Source organism: Choristoneura fumiferana, chromosome 25, assembly GCF_025370935.1.
Source record: "Choristoneura fumiferana chromosome 25, NRCan_CFum_1, whole genome shotgun sequence".
In the NCBI taxonomy this organism is placed as follows: Eukaryota; Metazoa; Arthropoda; class Insecta; order Lepidoptera; family Tortricidae; genus Choristoneura; species Choristoneura fumiferana.
This window is the reverse complement of record NC_133496.1, coordinates 5788044-5810117: the sequence shown is the minus strand read 5'-3', so window position 1 is coordinate 5810117 and position 22074 is coordinate 5788044. Positions and strand designations below refer to the sequence as shown.

The 22074-nt window shown below is 39.6% G+C and overlaps 1 protein-coding gene across 2 annotated transcripts; it reads right to left on the bottom strand.

The window, feature by feature from the left end:
• Positions 1-41: 41 nt before the first annotated feature.
• mle (dosage compensation regulator mle) lies at positions 42-21446 on the bottom strand. Of its 2 annotated transcripts, XM_074107524.1 has the most exons (22): positions 21205-21446; positions 19626-19915; positions 18535-18782; positions 14465-14638; positions 13380-13459; positions 12287-12478; positions 11322-11539; positions 10618-10766; positions 10087-10213; positions 9154-9303; positions 8410-8554; positions 7822-7928; positions 7059-7292; positions 6249-6404; positions 5562-5692; positions 5165-5334; positions 4423-4616; positions 3542-3656; positions 3005-3156; positions 2436-2627; positions 735-893; positions 42-424 (listed from the first exon to the last, which is right to left on the bottom strand). In XM_074107524.1, exons 1-22 carry the CDS (start codon positions 21278-21280, stop codon positions 89-91), a joined length of 3795 nt encoding a protein of 1264 aa, XP_073963625.1. In that variant the 5' UTR covers positions 21281-21446; the 3' UTR covers positions 42-88. The 2 variants fall into 2 exon arrangements, with proteins under 2 accessions (XP_073963625.1, XP_073963626.1); XM_074107525.1 differs by lacking the exons at positions 18535-18782; positions 19626-19915; positions 21205-21446 and adding an exon at positions 16193-16272 and having other exon boundaries at positions 44-424.
• Positions 21447-22074: the final 628 nt, after the last annotated feature.

Genomic DNA, 22074 nt, shown 5'->3' with positions numbered 1-22074 from the left:
TTATAAAGAATAAAAATATTTATGCGTTGATAATTTCTTTATTACGTCAACTTAGTTATAAAAAATACACTAATTACTTATAGCAACACTACCATTGTCCTCTTCCTCTAAATCCGCCACGGAAGCCTCCTCTATTGCCCCCTCTAAAGCCCCTATTGCCGAAACCACCTCGGTTTCCGAATCCACCTCTAAAACCACCTTGGTTGCCGAAACCACCTGGGTTACCGAATCCGCCTTGGTTGCCGAAACCACCTTGGTTTCCGAAGCTTCCTCCCCCTCCGCCGAATCCCCCTCGGGGCCCGCTAGTGCCCCACCCCCTGCCCCGTTTTGCCCCGTCCGGCCTGTAGATTGGGGTAGCCTGGTCACGCTGTATGTTGTAATCGCCTGCGTCTGCCACGCAAAGCGCTTTTATGCAGTTCACGAGCTGGAACAGAAAGGTCAAGGTTAAATGTGACGTTATTTCGGACATTTGCTCGTAAAACTTTGACGGCTACCATGATTTACTGGTACTACGAGTATACAGATTTGTACAGTGAACCCTTTCGTTTCGGCTTAGTCATACAGAAATTTACCCAGTATTCCAAGTTCAGTGAAATGATATCTATTCCTCAGTTCTCCAGTCGACTTAGCTCAGCTTTAACCAGGTCATCCGTCCATTTCGTTGGTAAAAATCGTACGCTGCCGATCTCCATGCGCGGTTTGTGTTGTTTGTAGTATTTTAGAGTGGTGGTTACCTTTTGTTCGTTGGGTGAGAACTGCAGCGCGGCGTCGGGCTCGGCGGCGGCGCGCTCGACCAGCCGCTCGACGGCGGGCCGCAGCGCCGTCACCATGGCGGCCGTGCGCGGGGACATCTCGAAGTTCAGCCAGTTGTCCAGACGGACCATGTTGTCGATCTGGAATTATTTAAAAATTACATCAAGACGAATGAAAGCAATGAAAAGTACTACAATCTTTAATAAATATTTTAAAAAACTAAATGGCTCGATCAACTTTCTCTTGTACCATCAGCCAAATAATTATTTGGTCTTCCACCCTAAACTTGATAATCGTTTGCATGCATCTTTGGGTCCATGCCGCGGGGGGAAATTTTTTCAAATTTCTTTTAGTTATAGTTTAATTATTAGTTTGTTTTACTTTTATTCATATTTTTAAATTAGTCTAATTTTAATGTATTTTTAATTCGTTTGAAGTCCTTAATATACGAAAATCTTTAAACTATGTCAGAATATCAAATCAAATTCAAATTCAGTAGGTGAAATATCCGCCATAGAGATGTGGGTCAATTAACTTATGTGATGGTATTCTGTCTCGTAAATGAGACAGAAGACATCAGTGATACACTTTCTTAGAAAAATGTTTGCAATAAGTATTAGCATGCCTAAGAGATGAAAACCATGAAGGAATTGCCTTAAAACTGTCACAACTCTAAAATTTTTATGGATTTTTACTCCATAAAATCATACTTTTAATAAGTAACTCAGGGGACGTTGTCATGGCAACAACCTACTCTAAAAAGTTGATTGACCCATGTAAACATTTTGTTGGTGGCGGCAATTGGTTGCGCCGCCATGTTCCAGTGAGATATAACCGAAAGGCTTCACTGCGATAGACTTTCAACGTTACTTCTCGCGAACAGCAGTAGATGCGACGACAACCGTAAGAAGACCCTCTGAAAGGTAGACTCATGACCTGGTAAGGCTCGAGTTCGATAGCGGGCGCATGTAGGGCGCATATAATAGGGCGGTAATTGTGGCGCTCAGTCTTTCGGCTGACGATGAAGAGACCCACTCAACCTTTCGGCTGGCAAAGCTGGTCATTATGGCGTTCTTTGGAAGAGTAATTCTGTCGTCATTCTGCCACAATCAGCGTGTAGTCGATGTCAAAATAGATTCGATTTGTAGCATTCGAACATGGCGGATGTAGACAATATCTAATTTTGCTATTTCTGTTTCTTTGGCTAGTTGAAGTATAATTTTGATAGTGTTCTTTCTATGCGGCGATTAACCTTAACAGTGAACAGTGGTCACAAAATTCTATATTGCTCTCGTGTGTGGCATTTTTTAATGCGCAAGTTGTCTCCACGTGGTTTCTGGAATTTTACTATCAAGCTGCAAAAACTACAATCACCGTACAACGTCCCTCTCAAAGAGAGTTTACCTTGACACTGGCGAAATTGTCCTATTAATTAGGACAGAAAAGCCATATCTTAAAAGAGAAGAAGACGATGTCAAAATCTGCGATAGACTGACGTAGCCCCTCGACCTTCCTCCTCGCGAGCAGCATTAGATACAATAGCGGGGGAGTATGTCCAGCGGTGGATATCTTTCGGCTGATGATGAAGAGACTCAACATTCCGAGTGGCGAAGCTGGTCATTGTAGCGTTCTTTTGGGGAATCTATGTCCAGCAGTGGACGTCTGCTGATGAAGAGACTTACCCACTCGACCTTCCTGCTGGCAAACAGCAGCAGATGCAGCGGCGCCACCATAGTGGTCTGCTTGCAGCTGATGGCGCGCGTGCGCACTTTCTCCCCAAACACGAACAGCGGCGACGGGAACTTCTGCTCGAAGTTGCTGCAGTTCACTGACGTTTTGTGGATGAGGGCCGGCTTGCCTTCCGTTGTTAGCACCTGAGTAAGTTTAGTTTATTAGCAAGTTTTTACAAATTTTAGGTCATGTAAGTTTTCCCGGCCAGTGGTCCGTGAGTAGCGTCAACATTATAATAAATAGTGGGCATGGGGTCCTCGGAGCAACACAACCGTTCACCATGCTACCAGATGGTACCAGATGGTTGTGTTGCCTTGAGGATGAATTCTGGTCGAGTTCGAAACGCGTTAACTGTTGGGTGTTGGTGATAGTTGGGTTAGTGTGATTTGTGTGTGTTCTTACAGGGTGGAGGTGAGCTCCTCAGCTGCATAAACACACCTTGTTGCATTGAAGTAGCTGTCATGAGGTCGCAGGTGAGCAAATTGTTTTTAGTTCAATGATCGTAGCATTGGCACCGTACCTTCCGTTTCCCCTGATGCAGGCACACGTTAGGGTACAATCCCATGCACATGAGCGCAATGACGCAGTCCAACGTTGGGTCGGGCCCGGTAGGGTTCCATCGCTGCGGCACGCAACACTCTTCCGAGAAACCGATGGCCGTTGTTAGGATATCTGAAAATGTTTTTGCTGATTGTACCAATTTTCAAGACCAACGGAAGTAGATAATATAATAATAGTAGTAGTAGATAATATAGTAGATATACGGATGTAAAAAAACACCAATGTATGTAAAAAAAAGCGCATGTGAATTGATGGTATTTATTAGCGTTATGGGGGGCGACTGAAAAACGGCGCCAAGGGACTTTGTTCTGCAAGGCGCAGGTATAAGCTGAGTCGCTTTCCCTTTTGATAGTTTGATTGTACTTATTATTTGTTATGTACCTGTGTAGAAACCGTGAGCAAACTATTAAATAAATACTTTTATTATTATTATAAGATTTTATTAGCAATTTATTTATTGATACATTTAATTGACGAAACAAAATGATATACATACTGATGAGCTGGTACTTGGCTTCGGAGGTGACCCGCAGCGTGGTCTGCTGCAATCCCTTCCACTCGCACCACGCCATCTCCGCCTCCTCGCCCTTGGCGCGCTCGCGCTCCCACATCTAAAACAAATTCAATTAATGATCCATCTGTCCTATCTCTATTATGTCAATTTATATCACATCGGGTAGATACATATCGAAATACATTAAGTCTTAAAAGAATAATGGACGAAATACATAATGATTATTTGAAATAATGCAATTTTCTCACAAATTGTCATCTTTATAGGATTGTTGTAAAATAAACCTAACTTAACTAAATCAATCTCTGGATTTCACGATCATAAAAGTCAAAGAGTTTGTTTAATTAATCGATAGTTTCACTGAAAATTATGTTATATCAAATGACCAGTATGTGTTTCATCCACTATACTTTGCGGGCTCCTATTCCGCCTAGTTAGCGCCTTGACACAATACTAACATGACCTAAACTATAGTTGAGCAATCATGTTACCTGGGTTTTCTTTATTGCGGGGGGCTCCGCCCCCAAAGCCCGGGGCTTCGCCCCCCGTCCCCCTTTACTGTTTTGCCTATCCGAGTACTTATCAAATTTTTTTTTTCATTAATTTGTTTAGGACTTTAAATATTAGACTAAATAATAATTAGATCTAACAATATTATGGATTTAGCATTTTAGTAATAAAAATTTTAGACTGAACAATTAAAGACAAAAACTGCTTGAGGAAAAAAATATGTATTTATGCAAAAAAATAAGTGTGCCATACAATATTATACCAAACAATTTCTACCAAAAAAATTTATGAAAAAAAATGTTAGACCTTGCGAAGGGCACCCCCGACGAAGAGATGATGATGTAAGATCGTACCTGGAAGGCGTTAAGCATGGCGACGTGGTCGGAGGCGCGGTCGCCGGCGAGCGCGCGCTGGTGCGGCATCAGCCGGCGCCGGCCCTCCACCGCGAACACCTCCGGGAACGTGGTCGAGTTGGCCGCCATCGTCGTTAAAGCGTCGCCCACGCCCAGCACGAAGCCCAGCACCATCATCTTGCCCAGACGAGGCTCTGGTGACAAATACATTCTGTTACAAAACACTCCAGCGGGAAGTGGTTGAATGGTCGCTTGTAGTCAAATACGCGTACGAAAAAAGAGAGAAAACATTTATTCGTGTCAAAATGAAGAAAATAAAACAAAAATGCGCATGTCACGAATGGTCCCAAATCAGCAAACTGTCAGTCTTGTGAACGGCGCTGATCCTCCTTTGGGTGGTCTGGTCATCACACATAAAACAAAAACATTATAAAAAGGGAAAGGGGAAGAGGTTTCGCGTCGTGGCGCTGTTGTACAGCAAAGTGCAAAAAAAATATGAGTTTGAAGCAATTAAAAATATTGCATATTGTTTTATTACTGCTTTGTAACGTATATATGATGCACAGAAAGTATTTTTGAACCCTTGTTTTATAATTAATGTACATTTCTGCTCATTACATATTACAAGAAACATTTGCCATATACAAAGAAAATAAGCCCTAATAAGCTAAGTCACTTAAACACTTAAATATTTATCTATGGATGAGACGTTACAATTGGTGCTGTGACCAGGATTTCTCACCAATAGGCAACTTGGCCAGGATTGTGCCGCAGGGAGTGAGCGCGTCATTTTGGTCGAGACAGCCCAGCTCCCGAAGCATGGCCTCTGCTTCGATCACCGCGTCCAGCGGCGGCGGCTCCGGTGCCTTTGACAGGAAGTGCCCGATGCTGCCCAGACGGAGCAGTTTAATGCTGAAAAAATAATGATTGTTAGTAGAAAATCATGACGATTCTTGTACATTTCATTAGTTTAGCACTTTATTGTAGTTACAGTCAGTCTATACACAAACTATTCTAAATTTCAAATTTCCTTTCAAATTGGTGCACCTAATGCGTAGAGAGACTACATAAATATTTTAAACAATTTATAAAGTTTAAACATAAAGTTACGTCTCATCATTATGTTGCAGCATGTGTACCTTAGAGCGAGCTCGTGCAACGGCGTCCTAAACATTTCCGCGGTGAGATGCTCCTCCAAACGCTCGTAACGTGCCTTGCAGCACAGCGTGAAACACACGCCCGGCCGCACTCGCCCGGCTCTGCCTTTACGCTACGAAAAAAAAACTTAATAAATACTTTTTTTTTATAAGCCTGTGGTAATGTCCCACTACTAGGCAAAGACCTCTCCCTCGGATTTCCAAAATAAATAAATACTCTACTAATATTACAATGTACTACTAAAATACAAGTGTTTTGTAGTTACTCCTTCACGCGTGGCTTTACGATTTTGATGAGCAGAATGTTCGTGTTTGCTTGTATTCTAAAAGTATTGCTGTATTTTTTTAAAAACTGTCACAACTCCTAATCTTTAGTGGATTAGTAGGTATGTACCCTATAAAATCATGCTTTTAATAAGTGACCTAGGAGACGTTACCATGGCAACCAGCTACACTAAAAAGTTGATTGGCCCATTTTTATTTAATTTTTTTGTAATGTCACGAATAAATATTTTCTTTCTTTGCTCTACGCTTCAAAATCCAGGGTTTTCATGACTCATATCCTGGTTTCCACATTTAAGTAATGGCAAGCCCTCACCCGCTCTCTCCCATTCTGCCCTCTCATTCGGAGAGGCCTGTGCCATGGGGCTGGGATGATAAACCACTCACCTGTTCCAGGTTGGTCCGGCTGGCCCACACGGTGGCGTAGGAAGTCATATTGTTGTGCGACGTGAACAGCTTCATTTTGGCCTTGCACGAGTCTATCACGTACACCACATCATTGATAGTGATTGACGTCTCAGCTATATTCGTGGATAGGATCACCTGCGAAGAAAAGTAATTATCAATAAACTATTTTTATTGTTTGTTATTCTATCCCGTTGTCCAAGAGACAACCAGTGATAGGGTTTCTTAAAAAAAAAACTATTATAATATATCGTCAGGTGACAACCAGAAGTCACTAACTGCAAAATAAAAATAGTAGAATATTAACCTTCGATGCTATGCATAAGTTTGATTATCCCTCTTGAATTTAAGTGTTTTGACGACCAGATGGCCTAGTGGTTAGAGAACTTGACTACGAAGCTTGAGGTCCCGGGTTCGATTCCCGCGTCGGGGCAGATATTTGTATGAAAATACGAATGTTTGTTCTCGGGTCTTGGGTGTTTAAGTATGTATCTATCTATATAATTATATTTATCCGTTGCTTAGTACCCATAACACAAGCTTTGCTAAGCTTACTTTGGGACTAGGTCAATTGGTGTGAATTGTCCCGTGATATTTATTATTTATTTATTTTATTTATTATCAGCATAGTAAAAGAAAAGTAGGTCCACTCCGACCACACAAATAGAAAAATATAGAAACTCAGTTTTTAACAGTTCTCCAGGGGACGTAATCATGGCAATGGGGTACAAGAAAAAGTTGATCGCTCCAATTAAAACTTTCAATTGTATAAAATAGTACATTACACCATACCTTAATGATCCCAGGGGGCGGCGTGATGAATACTTTCTTCTGATCCTCCCTGGGTATCTGGCTATGCAGCGGCAGTATCACGTATTTGGACTGGTCTCCGAAGATCCGGTGCTGCATGAGGTGCTTCATAAGTGCGAAGATCAGGTTCCAGCCGGGAAGGAAGATCAGAACTGCTCCGTCGCTTTGTAGGGATCCTATGTAGACTAGGATAGCTTCGATCAGCTCGAAGCTTAGCTGTAATGAGTTTTTGGTAAAAGTTTCATTTTTAATTCAAGCTTTTTTAACTGACTATACTTTTAGTTGACTGTACTTGCATTGTCACCCAAACTACATTTGCATACCAAATTTCAAGTCTATGCCATTAACCGTTGAAGAGTTCCGTCCTGCAGAGACGATCCTGGCCGGACTACCAGGATGTCACTGCCAGATTATTGTATTGTCACGCGATTTACACTTGTAGGCAAAATTGCAGCTCAATCGGTAACCGGGAAGTGGATCAAATTTAACTTGCAAGATTTGATGACAAACATCGGGACAGGTGAAACTAAATAAAAGCTTGTAAAAAAATGGGTTTGGATGATGTACCAAATTAAGGACACACAAGACATATAAGCGTATTAAAGCCGGAAATTACAACCTGGAAAACTCTATTCTCACCGAGTAGTCAGACATTCTTATATTGTAGGGAGTCACCTTTCTCTGCAGCTGTCTGTACATAGTATGTAAACGTTAGTTTGCTAATAAAAGTGTATATCGCCCTTACATCTTTCTCGGAGAGTTTAGCCATTGATTGCGCTGTCTGCGGCGAGTAGTCGTTGCCAAGATGGCAAGACTGGTTCAAATCTTCCTCCTGCTCGTCTACTCCAACACCTGCCAAAATTAATAGCACATTATTGCCGAGGCCCGGAGACTAGAGAGGTGCGTGAAAAAGTGATTTGCAAACCGAGCATAGCGAAGCTTGCAAAGCTCTACGTTGTTACTCTTGATAGAGCTTAAACGTAACGCTTTAGCGATCCGCATTAGCGATCCCTTCAAATAGCGAACCTACTGTGTCAAAAATAAAGTTGTGTTAAATACTTGTGATGCATAGATATCATTTAATAATATTGTAATACTGTTTAAAAAATATATACCTCGTTGAGTTTCTTGCCGGATTCTTCTCAACAGAGGTTTTTCCGAACCGGTGGTAGATTTTTTTTGTCATTCATTCATTTGTTATAGCCCAAATTGAATAAAGATATTTTGACTTTGACTTTTTTAAATTTTGCTTTGTACGTAGGCAGCGTATACGTATAATGGATATTTACTTAAGGTTTAAATACTTTAAAACAACACGAGCACTATTCTTTACCTTCATCATCATCATCGTCGTCATCCTTGCTGGCCTTCTTGCCGGAAGACTTCCTCTTCCTGGTGTCGGGCGGGGGCACGAACTTTGTCAGCTCGATGCAGTCTTCCAGGAAGTACTGGCGCACAGGGAACGTGCGGCCGGGGACCTGTTTCCACAGATAATTGTTGATTATATCCGTTGTTACACTACAGATCTATTGAATAATGTTTTTCCATCGTTACTATTTCTATTTTGTCGGATAAGTTCGTATTTGTTCGTTTGGTTTTACTGTAATGCTGTAATTTTTTATTGGCAAATAAATAAATAAACACATTTATCTTTCTTTCTCAATAAGCTACAGTAAACTTCAGTAAGCTAGTTGAGAGAGCAAGGTAAATACGAACTTTTTAGACAAAATACGATGGCAAAACATTATACACTACATTTGTACCTAAAAGCAGAGTTTCATGAAATCATTATAATACATATATCCTTGATATACATGTATATATAAAAGATTGTTTAGCTTAACCTCCTTTTTAAAAAAAAAGCAATTTGAATCTAATTGTTTCGGAAATAAACTCAAACAGCCGTGGTGTACAGCAATAGAAAAAAAAAAACAATTTGTTACAGTGTCGTAGGTCCGTTATTCCCTTGAAGTAATGATGTACTTTTTGTACATTTAGAAGGCACAGGGTTATCCACAACGCTATAGAAATGAAGTACAGTTGAAATGAACCCAGATATGATTGTTGTATCTCTTACTTCAATTACAGGACAGTTGCCGAAGTAGTTGGTGAAGAGAGTTGTATCAACGGTAGCGGACATTAGGATGATGCGTAAATCAGGGTACGTGTGTGCCATGTCACGCAGAAGAATGAGAGCGAAATCCGTGTCTGCGTCTCGCTCGTGCACCTAAAAACAACAATTTCAGTTAAGATTACTTATTGAATCAGGCGTTACTTTGAGAAGGACCATATCAATGAAGTATAAACAATTATACTTTGCTAACGCGCGACCTTCAAAGTAATTGTTTAAACACTTCAAAGGAAGCGCTTGGGTCATGGTTGCCTACTGGTCTGGTATTGCCTATCAAGCGGAAGATCGTCGGTTCGAACCCAGGATAACGTGCCTGAATTTTTCGTTTTTTTTTTGCGAAATTACTTTAAAAACATAAACAACAATGAGTAAGATATTGTAAAAATAGCTTTAAGTATTATACGAGTATATTGTAATTTTTTTTCGTGAATGACCTTTAAAAATAACTGATACTAAATTAAATTGCAATAAAAGCAAACATAGGAAACAGGGGACATAACGGTGAAGAGATGGCACGAAATTGGTTACAACGATTTGAAAAACGATGGTCATTGTACATTCGAGGTCATACATATATACAAAGGTACAGCTATAGTGTCAAATACATTTATCGTCAGAGTATGACAAGCAAAAGTCACCAACTACAAAAAAAGGATTAGTGGAATATTAACCTTACGATGCTATGCATAAGTTTGATTATCCCTCTTGACTTTAAGTGGTAATTAGTGACTTCTGCTTGTCACTCAACGATATACAGGGTGCCTGCGACGACAAGGGCAGGACAGGGGCTGTATGTATGTCGACAAAGACCTTATAATTAGTGGCAAAAGGTGTGATATTTTGGACGTTATCGTAATGTACAATAATATAATACTTTACCTCATCGACCAAAACGTGGCTGACTCCTCGCAAGCCGCCTTCGAGCTTCCTCAGCAACACGCCTATAGTGCAGAACAGCACCGACCCGTAAGGCCGAGGCAATATGGATTCGAATCGGACTGAGTACCTGCAAATAAATTTTAGGTAAAAAAAAATTTGAATGGATTTTTTGCTGACGGTACCATGTTATTACATTGTCATTGAAATTGTCGATAGCAATAAGCTGAGATATTTTCAGTGTAAGGTATTGGTCCAAATATTTGACACCAATATGCCCATATTGTAAGCGAAGCGTTGTTATAATAGACATATAATTATTTTTTACTTCCCATCTGTTTTATTTCCCAACTCAGTTTCCTCCAAAACCGATTTCTCTGTATATTTTCTTATGGTTTTTAGAGCACAGTAGGTCAGTTTCGGTTTGTTTTATGAAAGTTCCGAAAAAAAATGGTTTCAGAGAAAATCGTGAGTTGGAAAATGAAACATTTGGGAATAATATTTCGGTGACGATGATGATGATGAAGAGCATACCCAACACTATTGCCGAGCTCCTCGCACCGCTCGGACGCCACTCGCTCCGCCACGCTGACAGCGGAAATCCTCCGCGGCTGTGTCACGCAAATATTGGCCCAAGCGCCTTGCCCGCTGGCTACGTAATCGTCCAAAATGAACTGGCACACCTGTTTGGAAAAACATTTGTTTAGTACAAACGGAAACACCGACAACTAAAAGCACTATTTCAATGTGACATATTAAATGAACCAGAAACGAGGAGATACGTAGAAGAACGAGGGTCACCGACATAGCCATCCATTCCATTGTAAAGGTTGCCTGGAAGAGATCGCTCTGAAGCGATAAGGCCGCCTATTGCTTACATCAGAAAGTCTGTGTATATACCTGTGTTTTCTGTATTGCTATGTGTTGGTGTGCAATAAAGAGTTATTGTATTGTATAGCCAAGCGAATTAACTCATTGACGTGACAATAGGCAGGCCATATAGCACGGAGAACAGGTGGCCGTTTGGGCGGGAAAGCTCTCGAATGGAGACCGCGGATCGGCAAGCGCAGCGTAGGACGTCCACCAACGAGATGGAAGGATGATCTTGTTAAAGCTACAGGTTCACGGTGGATGTAAGCCGCTTCCAACCGAGAAGAAACTTGGTGACCTAAGGGGGAGGCCTATGTCCAACAGTGGATGTCCTACGGCGCTGATATCATGATGATCATTCGAATTACCTGCGTAGTTTTTCCGCAACCAGTGTTCCCTCTGATGATGATGACAGGGTTATCATTGATAGCCTCCATTATTGTTGACCGCATGTTATGAACCGGCAGTTGACTCCTCTCTTTCATGCTGTCCTGGTAAAGCGTGCTATTCTGACACAGATCCCGATGGCTTCTTTCCAAATCTGCGCTTATGTCGTCCAGAGATGTTGTAGCTAGAGGGCCTTCGTCTATGGAAAAAAAGTGTATGTGACCAAAAGGTTGATGAACTTCTCCGTTAGTAGATGAGCAAGGTAGGTAAAAGTATAGGTAGAGTCATTCACGATGACGCGTGCCGTGGGGGGGGGGGCTGGTAGCTGGCGCTGTCAAGAGAGTAGTCATCGCTATCGGCAATTTTTGAAAAAATATTAGTTTTTTTTTACAAATATACAAATTTACTCGCAAATGTGATAAAAAAACATTGTATGTCGCACGGGCGGTACTAGAATTACGAACATCGACTCATTAAAGCCTTCGTCTTCGACTTCGGGCTTCTAATAGACTCTCGTTCGTAATTTCTTATTTACCGCCCTCAAGACACAATGTACTATTTCACCTCACTAGCTCGAAAAGGCTTTCTTGAACCTACGAAATCTGTGTGGAAACGCGCTTTTTCCCCTCTCGAAAAGGTTTTTGAAATTCGAACATAGAGTTGAACCTGGAACCATTGCGTAGCTCCCGGGGGATAGCGATAAACGAATTCTTCGCGGACGGAGTCGCGGGCAACAGCTAGTAGTTGTTATTTTAGCCTTACGACTTTTAACATTGAATAGAATCAACAAAACTGTGTTTCGCTCGGCTGTAAACTTGTTCAGCATCTCGTGCCTTGAAACCCTCGGCTTCGCTCATAATTCTTCGTTTGAACCACTTGCTTCTCTCGTAGGTCAAGAGTCCTCGCATACTCGGGTTTCGAGCAACAAATAAGTATAGTCAGTTACCGATGTTACAGGCTGTCCAGGCGTTCCAGTTGGCCTGGGGCGGCGACCAGGACACGACGCCGCCCGTCGTCACTCGCGCCTCCCGCATCGCCCGAACACGGTCTATCTGCAGTATAGACACGCTGGTCTGACCCTCAGTGCCCGTGGACTCCTGCTGGGCAGTTTCCACGTTTACTGGCTCGATGCCCAAGTCTGGAAAAGGTATATAGTGAAACACAGCGGGACGAGCAGCGGCGCGGTGAGCGTTTTCAGTATTCATTACGTGTGCTGCCAGGTAAGCATTTTCGGCGAGCGTCTCAGACGCGCAATGGTTAGAGGAAACGTAAGCCGCTCCGCTGTATTAATTGATCTACTATTATTTATGTGTAATAAAATTTTTAGTGTATTTTGTCGCCATGGTAACGTCTCCCGAGTTACTTATTAAAAGTATGATTTATGGGGTACAAATCCACTGAAAGTGAGGGATTATGACAGTTTTAAGGTAATTCCTTCATGGCTTGTTTCGTAAGCTTTTTAATAGCATACTGCAAACATTTTTCCAAGAAAGTGTATCACTGATATCTCTTGAATTAGAGGACAGAATAACATACATTTAAAAGTCGATTAACCCATTAAGCGCGGACGGACGTCCTGGTAAAAGTTCACGGGAATACGGTATTTGACAACTATTTAATTTGCCATATCCTTTATATTATTATAAAAATATACACACACAGACAATGTTTAGCGAAGAGAAAAATTAATTCGGTTGAAAATTGGATTTATAGCGATTTTTAAAAAAATCTTTGTATCTGTCTCTTTCTAAAACGCTTTTCTCTATGGAGCAAGTATGTCACATGCTAGTAAGTCTTTCTCTGTCTAAACCTTTACAACTTTACACAGAAGTTTATCGATTGACGATGATGATTTTTAAGTATAGGGCAAAAGAAAAAAAAAAATGATATTGGGAGAACTAGTAGGTAATTCATGTAGGCGGATTCACGGTGGAAGCAGGCCGCTTCCAACCAATGCAACTGGAGGTTTTTGGGGGAGGCCTATGTCCAACAGTGGACGTCCTACGGCTTGCTGATATGATGATGAGTAGGTAAATTACCTCGTAAGGTGCTTTCCAGTTGCTGCTCTAATTCCGGCCTGATAGCCACTGGGTGTGGTTTCATTTTGCCTTCTGAAGACCTGTAACGGAAAAATTGGTGTTTCAGGAGATATTTTGAACTATTGACATCTATGTACCTCACGGCACTAAACTGGCTGTTTGGAACCAAACGCGTAGCGCATCAATCATCAATATTAGGTACTTTGATACAACCCCTGTCGCGGACTTCAACAAACTTACCGAAACCATCGGTCGACAAGCAAAAGTCACCAACTACCACTTAAAGTCAAGAGGGATAATCAAACTTATGCATAGCATCCTAAGGTTAATATTCCAACAATCTTTTTTTTGCAGTTAGTGACCCTTGCCTGCGAAACAAATTAATGTTTATGACCGGTTTTTAAAGAAAATAAAAGTCTATAACGAATAATTATTGGAGTAGACACGTTAACTTATATATTAAGAAGTCTTCTATCAGACAACATTATTAATTTTCATTAAATTTTTATGGAATAATCGAGAAAATTTCAAGTTTCTAGGACAACTGGAAGTACGCTATAGGTTTTCAGTGCACGGCAATTTGTGTGGAATCACGTTGTTTAATGACTGTAACTTTTGACTGCGTTGACTTAAAAGTTTGATTTTTGCAAGGCTTTAAGGGACTGCAGATATGAGTATTTCATATCAATTTCAGCTTGATACCTCCACGCGTTCCTGAGAAAAAGGGTCTTGACAGGCGGACGGACGGACGGACGACAAAGTGATCATATAAGGGTTCCGTTTTTTCCTGTCGAGGTACGGAACCCTAAAAACGATGAATGCTCAATGTTCTGTTACAACTTTAGAAGTGAGTGAGTACATACTCAACTTTAAGGTGAAGGAAAACATCGTGAGGAAACCTGCGAAGCAATTCAATGGAGAACTTCACACACTCACACACTCCCAATGCGCACTGGGCCCGCGTGGGAACTACGGCCCAAGACCTCTCATTCTGAGAGGAGGCCTGTGCCCAGCAGTGCGACGTATATAGGCGGGGATGATGATGATGATGACACAACTCTATCAGTACTTAAGTTTCGACTTACCTATCCTTCTTAAGAGTGCCGCTGAACGCTTCAATGACCCCGAGATGGTACAGTTGGCGCACTAGAGAGAGAGCGCAAGACTTGCTGGCCGTTTGTTTGTTTGACGCTGTCTCTCTTCCCGTCACGTTACGTCCGAGCTGGCGAACGTATATCGTCATCTCACAGCAGAAACTCCTGGTGATACAGCATTGAATTAGGGTAAATCGTCAATTAGGAGGGCCACCGTTTAATAACTGGCCACCTTACCTAACACTAAAAATGAAGAATAGTCACCTATAAACAGAGTGAATTTTAGTATAAAGTGTCAATTGCTGGCCACCTTACTAAAATGAATTCTGGTCGCCTTAAAATTAGAATTCATTTTTTGTATAAGGTGGCCAGGGCCAGTTACTGAAAGGAGGGTAAGGGGGGTAATTGATCATTAACCCTACAAAAAAATAATAAACCATTTGTTGTTAATGAAATAACAATTAAATTTAAAAACAAAGGATTATAAAAATTGAAATTGTTTAATGTAACTTGAATTAAAATGCAACTGATATAGACTCTGTAAGTAAATAGGGTGCCAGCACCAATATCAATCATGGACATGTTAACCTCTTCACCGCCACAAAAACGAAGTGACGTCCTCTGTACGCCACAGAAAAACTAGCGACAAATCAACTTGATTTTTAATTTCATTCCAGAAGGATTAATTTCGAGTTGAATGCAGGTCATGTATAGATGACCGTGGCGTGTGAGGCATTCCATTGGCTGTCACGACTAGATGACTGGGGCGGTGAAGAGGTTAAGCACAGTAGTTCCTTGATTCATGAAGTTTACCAATTATGATCACCAGTTACCTGAACATTGGTGTTCTTTATTAGTTTAAAAAAAGTAGGATCCGCTTCTTCGAAATTTGGTACTTGTCCATGACTGGTGCTATCGCCCTATTATTTTGTTAGTAATTTAGTTTGTATGTTTTGTGAAAATAGAATTACTCTATCTTAGTACCGTCACGATATTTAATTTGGGACCCAGTCAAGATCGAAAACCTGTCATTTTGTATGACGATTCAAAGGATTTTTTGACGAAATGGGTCTCAAATTAACGATCGTCACCGTACATACCATCACTGTAAGAACTGGCTCACATTATGTCGGACCGATAGTTTTCCGGCGGTGCATCGCGCGAGATATAACAATATTTCATCTAATTTAACTTTACTTACATACAAAACATACTATAAACATTAGATAGGTATTGTAACAAAATTAATATTTTATTTCATTTATTTGGTATAACGTCTACTTTAAATAATATCACTTTATATAACGCTCACATGGACTACCAAAAAAGTAGGTTAGGATAGAACTGTGACCTCATTTTGATAAAAGGTGTAATTATATTAGTTCATTAAATTGTGTGAAATTAGACATTTTTCAATTATGTTCATTTATTATGCACTCGCACACTGAATAATATACTAAACAAGTTTATACAAAGTGAGCTCAATAATATGTTATGGTTATGTATGATACTTATGATTGTAATACAATTTGTTATTATACCTCGAATTACTTGTGCTTACCCCTTTACCACACCAAAGGTTTCGTCGTATGCATATTAACATAACTTACACACTATTTTTATTCCTCTTGTGACCTAATATGCACCAGCTCTTACTAAGAACTATATGATACATAGACATAGTGATAGATAATGATGAGTATTATTTACACAACTTACCAGTAATCATTCGTAGCAATACATGGAAGTTCCTGGAAGCCTGGTCAGGCAACACATCAGTTTAAAAAGCTCTATCACCTGTGTTGAAAACAAATCTTAGACAATCAATTTGAATTGTGCATTTTTACAGTCAGTTTCTGCACGCCTTAGGACCTTGTCACTTTAACAATGAGCCATCAAACGCCAGCTAAAGCAATGAGGTCCTCAAGTGTGCAGATATCTTTAATGATGCTGATTGTATGTAATGCTGTAGTGAAACTGGACATGTTTGACATTTTGACAGTTCCACCGAAAAGCTGTAAGCGTATCTACACAGACACGAGTTTTCACGCGCACACTCACCCGCAACTATCGCAATGTCGGCAGACCACCTAGTGGGAGGTCTGTTAACACCTCGCCTTTTAGTTCGTGGTCGCCACTCGAGAACTTTCTCCCCCAACGGTTATCTGTTCTTCGAGCGATGCCGCCCGCCCATTGCCACTTCAACTTGCATACTCTTAAAGCCATGTCGGTGACTATTTAGTTCTTCGGCGAATTTCCGTACTTCGGATTCTATTATGCAATGAAACTCCGAGCATTGCTCTCCATAGCTCGTTGCGAGACTCGGCCTCTTTAAGAAGCCGGGTTGTGTGAATGTGGGTAATACAAATATAGGCGGCCTATAACATGTTGATATTTACGATCGAAATATGCCACGGATGTATACAAAAATTGACACACTCGGTTCTCACACATTTCACTGTCCTTAAGTCATAAACAAGTCCATGGAGAAAGGTATATAAATTAAAGAATAAGGATGCAGTGGCTTTTTGTTTAGTTACAAACTTCCTTCTAGCTTTTCATCTGTTTCTTTCTAATGTCAAACATGTAAAAGTTTCATCACAAGATAAAATTTCTGATTGTCTTAGATTTGCGTCAAGGTGATTGAGCTCTTTGATAACTTCTCAAGTAAAAACTGTGAAGCAAATTTTGACAAAACAATGCAAAATATGCTTCGCTTCATATGGACCAAGAACCCGCGACAGCTAGACCTTTGTTATTGCATAAGGGCTGAAAGTCTTTTGTGTTTGGTATTAACATTATTAATTTATGTGGTTATAAAAAGCTTTGCTAATAGATTTTTCCAGAAGGCTTCAAACATAGTTTAAAGGTGTGTGGCATGGCAGGGGGTTGCAACCCTATCAATAAAGTGTTTGGCAATGAATGAAGTGATTTCTAATATCAATAATAATAATAATTCTGAACAAAATAAAATATATAAAAATTGAGTAAAAATTGAGAATTTGAGGTGAATTTTAATACGGTTGAATGCGGTTTTATTTGAAATCTGGTTTGCTAGCAATGGTTCTTAGACATGTTTCATCAAAATCAGTTCAGCCGTTTTTGACATATTAAACTTTGAAGTGACAAAGTCGGGGGTTTTACAACTTTTTGTTGGTTATAGGTTAGGTGGTGTTAGGTACCATACGTAAAAAACATTTCAGCCTTTATATAATAACAAAAGTCTTACTGTCATGGACTCTTGCTCTAATAGTTTAAATTACTTCTGAAGGAGTCTACCCATCTAACACTAGTCGTTCTTAAATTTTTTGTGGTAGTCTTTGAGGCAGATGTAGTGATAAATGGGAGGACTCCTCAAGTCATACCTGACCAGTTCCAGGTTGCAAAGAATAAGAAGCCTTTGATTTTTCAATCAATTTTGAATAATCAATGGCTTTAAAGCTTTCCTAATAATTACGTGAGATGAAAGAATACAAGAAATGATGAGACAAAGAAAACATTCAATGTTTTAGACTATCACTGTCATTACTAATTTTATGATTTAAATTCGGGTTTTGTTCCGCGTATCTTGATTTTAGAGAAGCTCGATATTTCGGCACAGTCGCATGCGCCATGATCACGAGTCTCGTGAAATCAAGGTACGCGGAACAAAACCCGAATTGAAATCATTGCGCTTCATCTTTATCATTTTTTGTTTGATTGTCAAAAGCAAAAATACATGTACAATATTTTCTGATAATAAACGGACTAAGGGGCTGTTTCACCACCCGTTGATTAATTTTAATTGACGGATAAATGTGATGCCGTCTCCGTCTATTCCAACAAAACAAACAGAGACAGCATCATATTTATATGTCAAATAAATTTATACAATGGATGGTGAATCAGGGGGTTATTAGAATATTTTTTTTACTAAGGAAATTACTCAATTACCATATTCACTTGTGTCCCGTCACATTAGAGAAATAAGGTCCTGACCTCTAAAGTAAAAAATAAATAAATTGATAACCTTTTTTAGAAGTCAGTTAAAAATGTGGCTTCAACAATTTCTTCACACTAACCTTGTATGATCGGGACCCACAGCTTTGTAAGCATAGTCAGCGTTTATCTTATTTGTCTGCATAAACTGATGCAATTTGGACTTGGCATTCTCCATAGTCCAGTTACCATGGAGGCTAGCGTTGACGTCCAAGTCTTCAGCTTCCTCAACATTCTTCTGTTGTTGGAGACGGTCCATGTACGTGAAGTTCTGGTTTGGGCCACCATATGCTTGGTAGGCTTGTCCCATACTCTCAGGGCCCATACCTTCCTGTTATGATAGAAAAATAGAGTTTATTTTAACATAATTTTATTAGGTTTACCTGTACATTTATCAGGCTCATAATGTTTTATTTTAGATTTTTCAAACTAAGTAGGTATAATTTATTAACAGACTGAACATTTGTGCATACTCAAGAATGGATGCTACGCGTGATAAAAGTGTGAGGCACCTGTATGGTTATAAAATCAAATACCTATAAAGGGATAAGTCCGCCTTTGTACAAGCGTCTCAGTTTTGCCAATGTGGTATTCCTGATCAACTGACAACTCCTGAATTTGCCATAAATAACCTATATATTATAGATAAATAGACAGTTTTTAGCGAAGAGAAAATTTAAATCGGTTGAAAATTGGGTTTTTAAAAAATCTATGTACCTGTCTCTTTCTGAAACACTTTTTTCTATGCAGCAAGTATGACGCTACTTGCGTGTGACGTCACATGCAAATACGTCTTTCTCGGTCTAATCTTGGAACCTTAATAACTTTGTTATTTGTAAAGGTAGCTCAAAAATTGTTTTTCTATTTGATAACAGGCATTGTGAAGTTTTAATTTATAACATAAATAAAAATCGTCAAATACCGTATTGTATTTTTGTTTCTTTTCTTTTGTACAATAAAGATTTTACATACATACATAACTACTTATTTTCTCAACTTAGTTTGTGTGAAAGTTTGTTCAAAAATCAGGTTATTGTAGAGGTTGTGGTTGCAAAAGAACTTACTGGTAAGTACCGTAAATACCTTAATTTATTAAAACCTCAGTGAGTCAGTCAGTGATTATAAAAACCACAACCACATTGCAAGACTTCAAAATATATAAACAAAAACATACCTGAAACACAGGTCTATTCTGCGACATTTGGCCCTGATAGCTGGCACCATTACCAAAATTCCCATTGTTACCGGTCCCGAATTCCGTTGTATCTGCATTCTCTTCAATCTTCACTTTCACACCTTCTGGCACCTCTGAAGGGTTAACCTGGTTGGATCGAGCCAAGTAATTGACAAAGTCTCTCGCTGCATTCATCTGAGCATCCTTCTTGGATGTAGAGTTACCAGCTCCAACATAGGATATTCCATCTACGCGCACTTCGCAGAGAAATCTTTGTCGGTGTTTGGGACCTTTGATAGATGGAAAGTGAGGTTAACACAAATAATTTACATTAAAACTTTGGTTATCAGAACCCAGAATAGGGAATAATGCTTTGTTTTCACATCAAATTAGGCTTGCCTTTGACCACAATCAAGCATGATCATCATACATCAGGGTTTTCGGTGCTGGAATGTTTGACATTAGCCAAATAGTACTCGTAGGTATTGACATAAAAAACAGAATGTATTGTGGTAGGTTTCTGCCTATCGAATAATTAATTAAAAAAAAATACATGGAAACATAATAATATTTATATAAATGAAAAATCAGTCATTAAGATATGAACCTGTTCTTATGTTCCTACTCGCACCATATTACAATTACCAACGTAGAAAGATTGTTTAGTTTGTTGAAATGGATATTTACAGAAAGACTAGCTTGACTGTTCCAAATATAGAAAAAATATCAATATGTATTTTGTTATGAAAATCGCATCAACTACTATTACTGCATGTAATTTTTAATGTTATTTTTATTATTATCTTTTAAGGCTTGGTAGTAAAGCTAAAGTACCCCCTAAATGAGTTAAGATAGAATTGTATTATAGTTTGTATACATTTCGCAGAGAGGGAGGAGGAGACAGCCAGATTGTGCCATCAGGGAACACAGAAGCCAGCAGAGCATTCTACTCCTTAGCTATCCGGATATAAAGGACAAGCAAAAATGCTTTGTGTGAATTTAAGAGATGCTAACAACATGAGGGTGAGGGTGAAAATGCTATGGAATATAACATTGCTATTATAGGCCCTGTACTGGTTAGGAACTTCACTTGCATACAATTTAATTACTTTGCAGGTGTATGCAGGTTTCCATGCTGTTTTCTTCACCAACCAGTAAACTTCAAGTGTATAATTCTATCATTATAGATGGGTAATTAGTTAATGACATGATTACCTGCGTGTGTAATGTGGAAAGTACATCACTATAACAGTTACTAATTAATAGCATTTTCATCCTTTATTCATGGGCTCTCTGTTCATAGGCAGTTTTTACCACAAAGCGGTTACAAGCATAGAGAATAGCTATATTGAAACACATCAAAAATGTGTTAAATGAATAATAGATGCTAATCAGTGATCACCAGGGTATGTACTCTTCATGCCGGTTTCGTCATAATGACGTATATAAATTTACAAACTGAGGGTACAAAGTAATATATACACAAGACAAACTTGATTAAAATCACACCTTGACAGGGTTGCTTGAGTTTACATGTGTAATTGTAATAAAAAAGACTGTGGCTGTAGCAAATCAATACCTGTGGCACGAACATCGAAAGTCGGGTTCAAACTCTTCTTGGCGCACCAAGAATGAAGGAAAGACTTCACATCCATGGTGAAGACACGCGGTAACACACAATTTATTCACAATAAGTCGAAAAATTCCAGCTGGTGGAAAATTTCGCCGCTCGAGCGGCTTCGGCTTGGCTAGGGCTGCTACAGTTCAGAAGCTGGTGTGGTGGGAGAGTGTCAAAAATTGACTGACAGTGACAATGCTAATTATTATTATTATTCCCCTTGGGCTTGGGACCCTTGGAAACAATGCTAATGCTAATGCTATGCTGACAACAGAGGGGGCACACTTACATATGTCATTACTTTTCCGTGCACTACAGCGACCTCAGACCAGTGGTCAAGAACTAAATTGGCGGCCATCTTGGTTGACTTGTCAGGGCCGCCATTGCCGCCATGTAAACTCTAACGCTCTATCGTTTGAATGTTTATGCGCTCTCTTTCGAATTATATCCTGTTATTATTAAAGTTATTGTTAATTTGTTAGTTATTCGTTACCGTAGTTCTTGTTGTGTTTTGTTTGTTGTTTGTTTTGTTTCTTGTTAAGTTTTCGTTGACTTTTAAGTTAATTTCTTATTGCCGTAGTAAGTTTCTTTATTTGATAATAACATGAGTCATTTTCCGAAAAATATGTTTTCGGCTGTGACTTTTTGGGTAAGTTTTTCCATAATTCTCCCATCAATATGTGTAAAATAGGTTTCCCGGAGCGATAGATTATGTGTATACTAGCCTTAAATAATAAAAGGGCCACGAGTGTTTTCGACAAAACGAAATAAAAAAAAACTTCGCGTTTTTATCTGATACATTTAAATGAACGAAAAGTATTTGCATTGTGT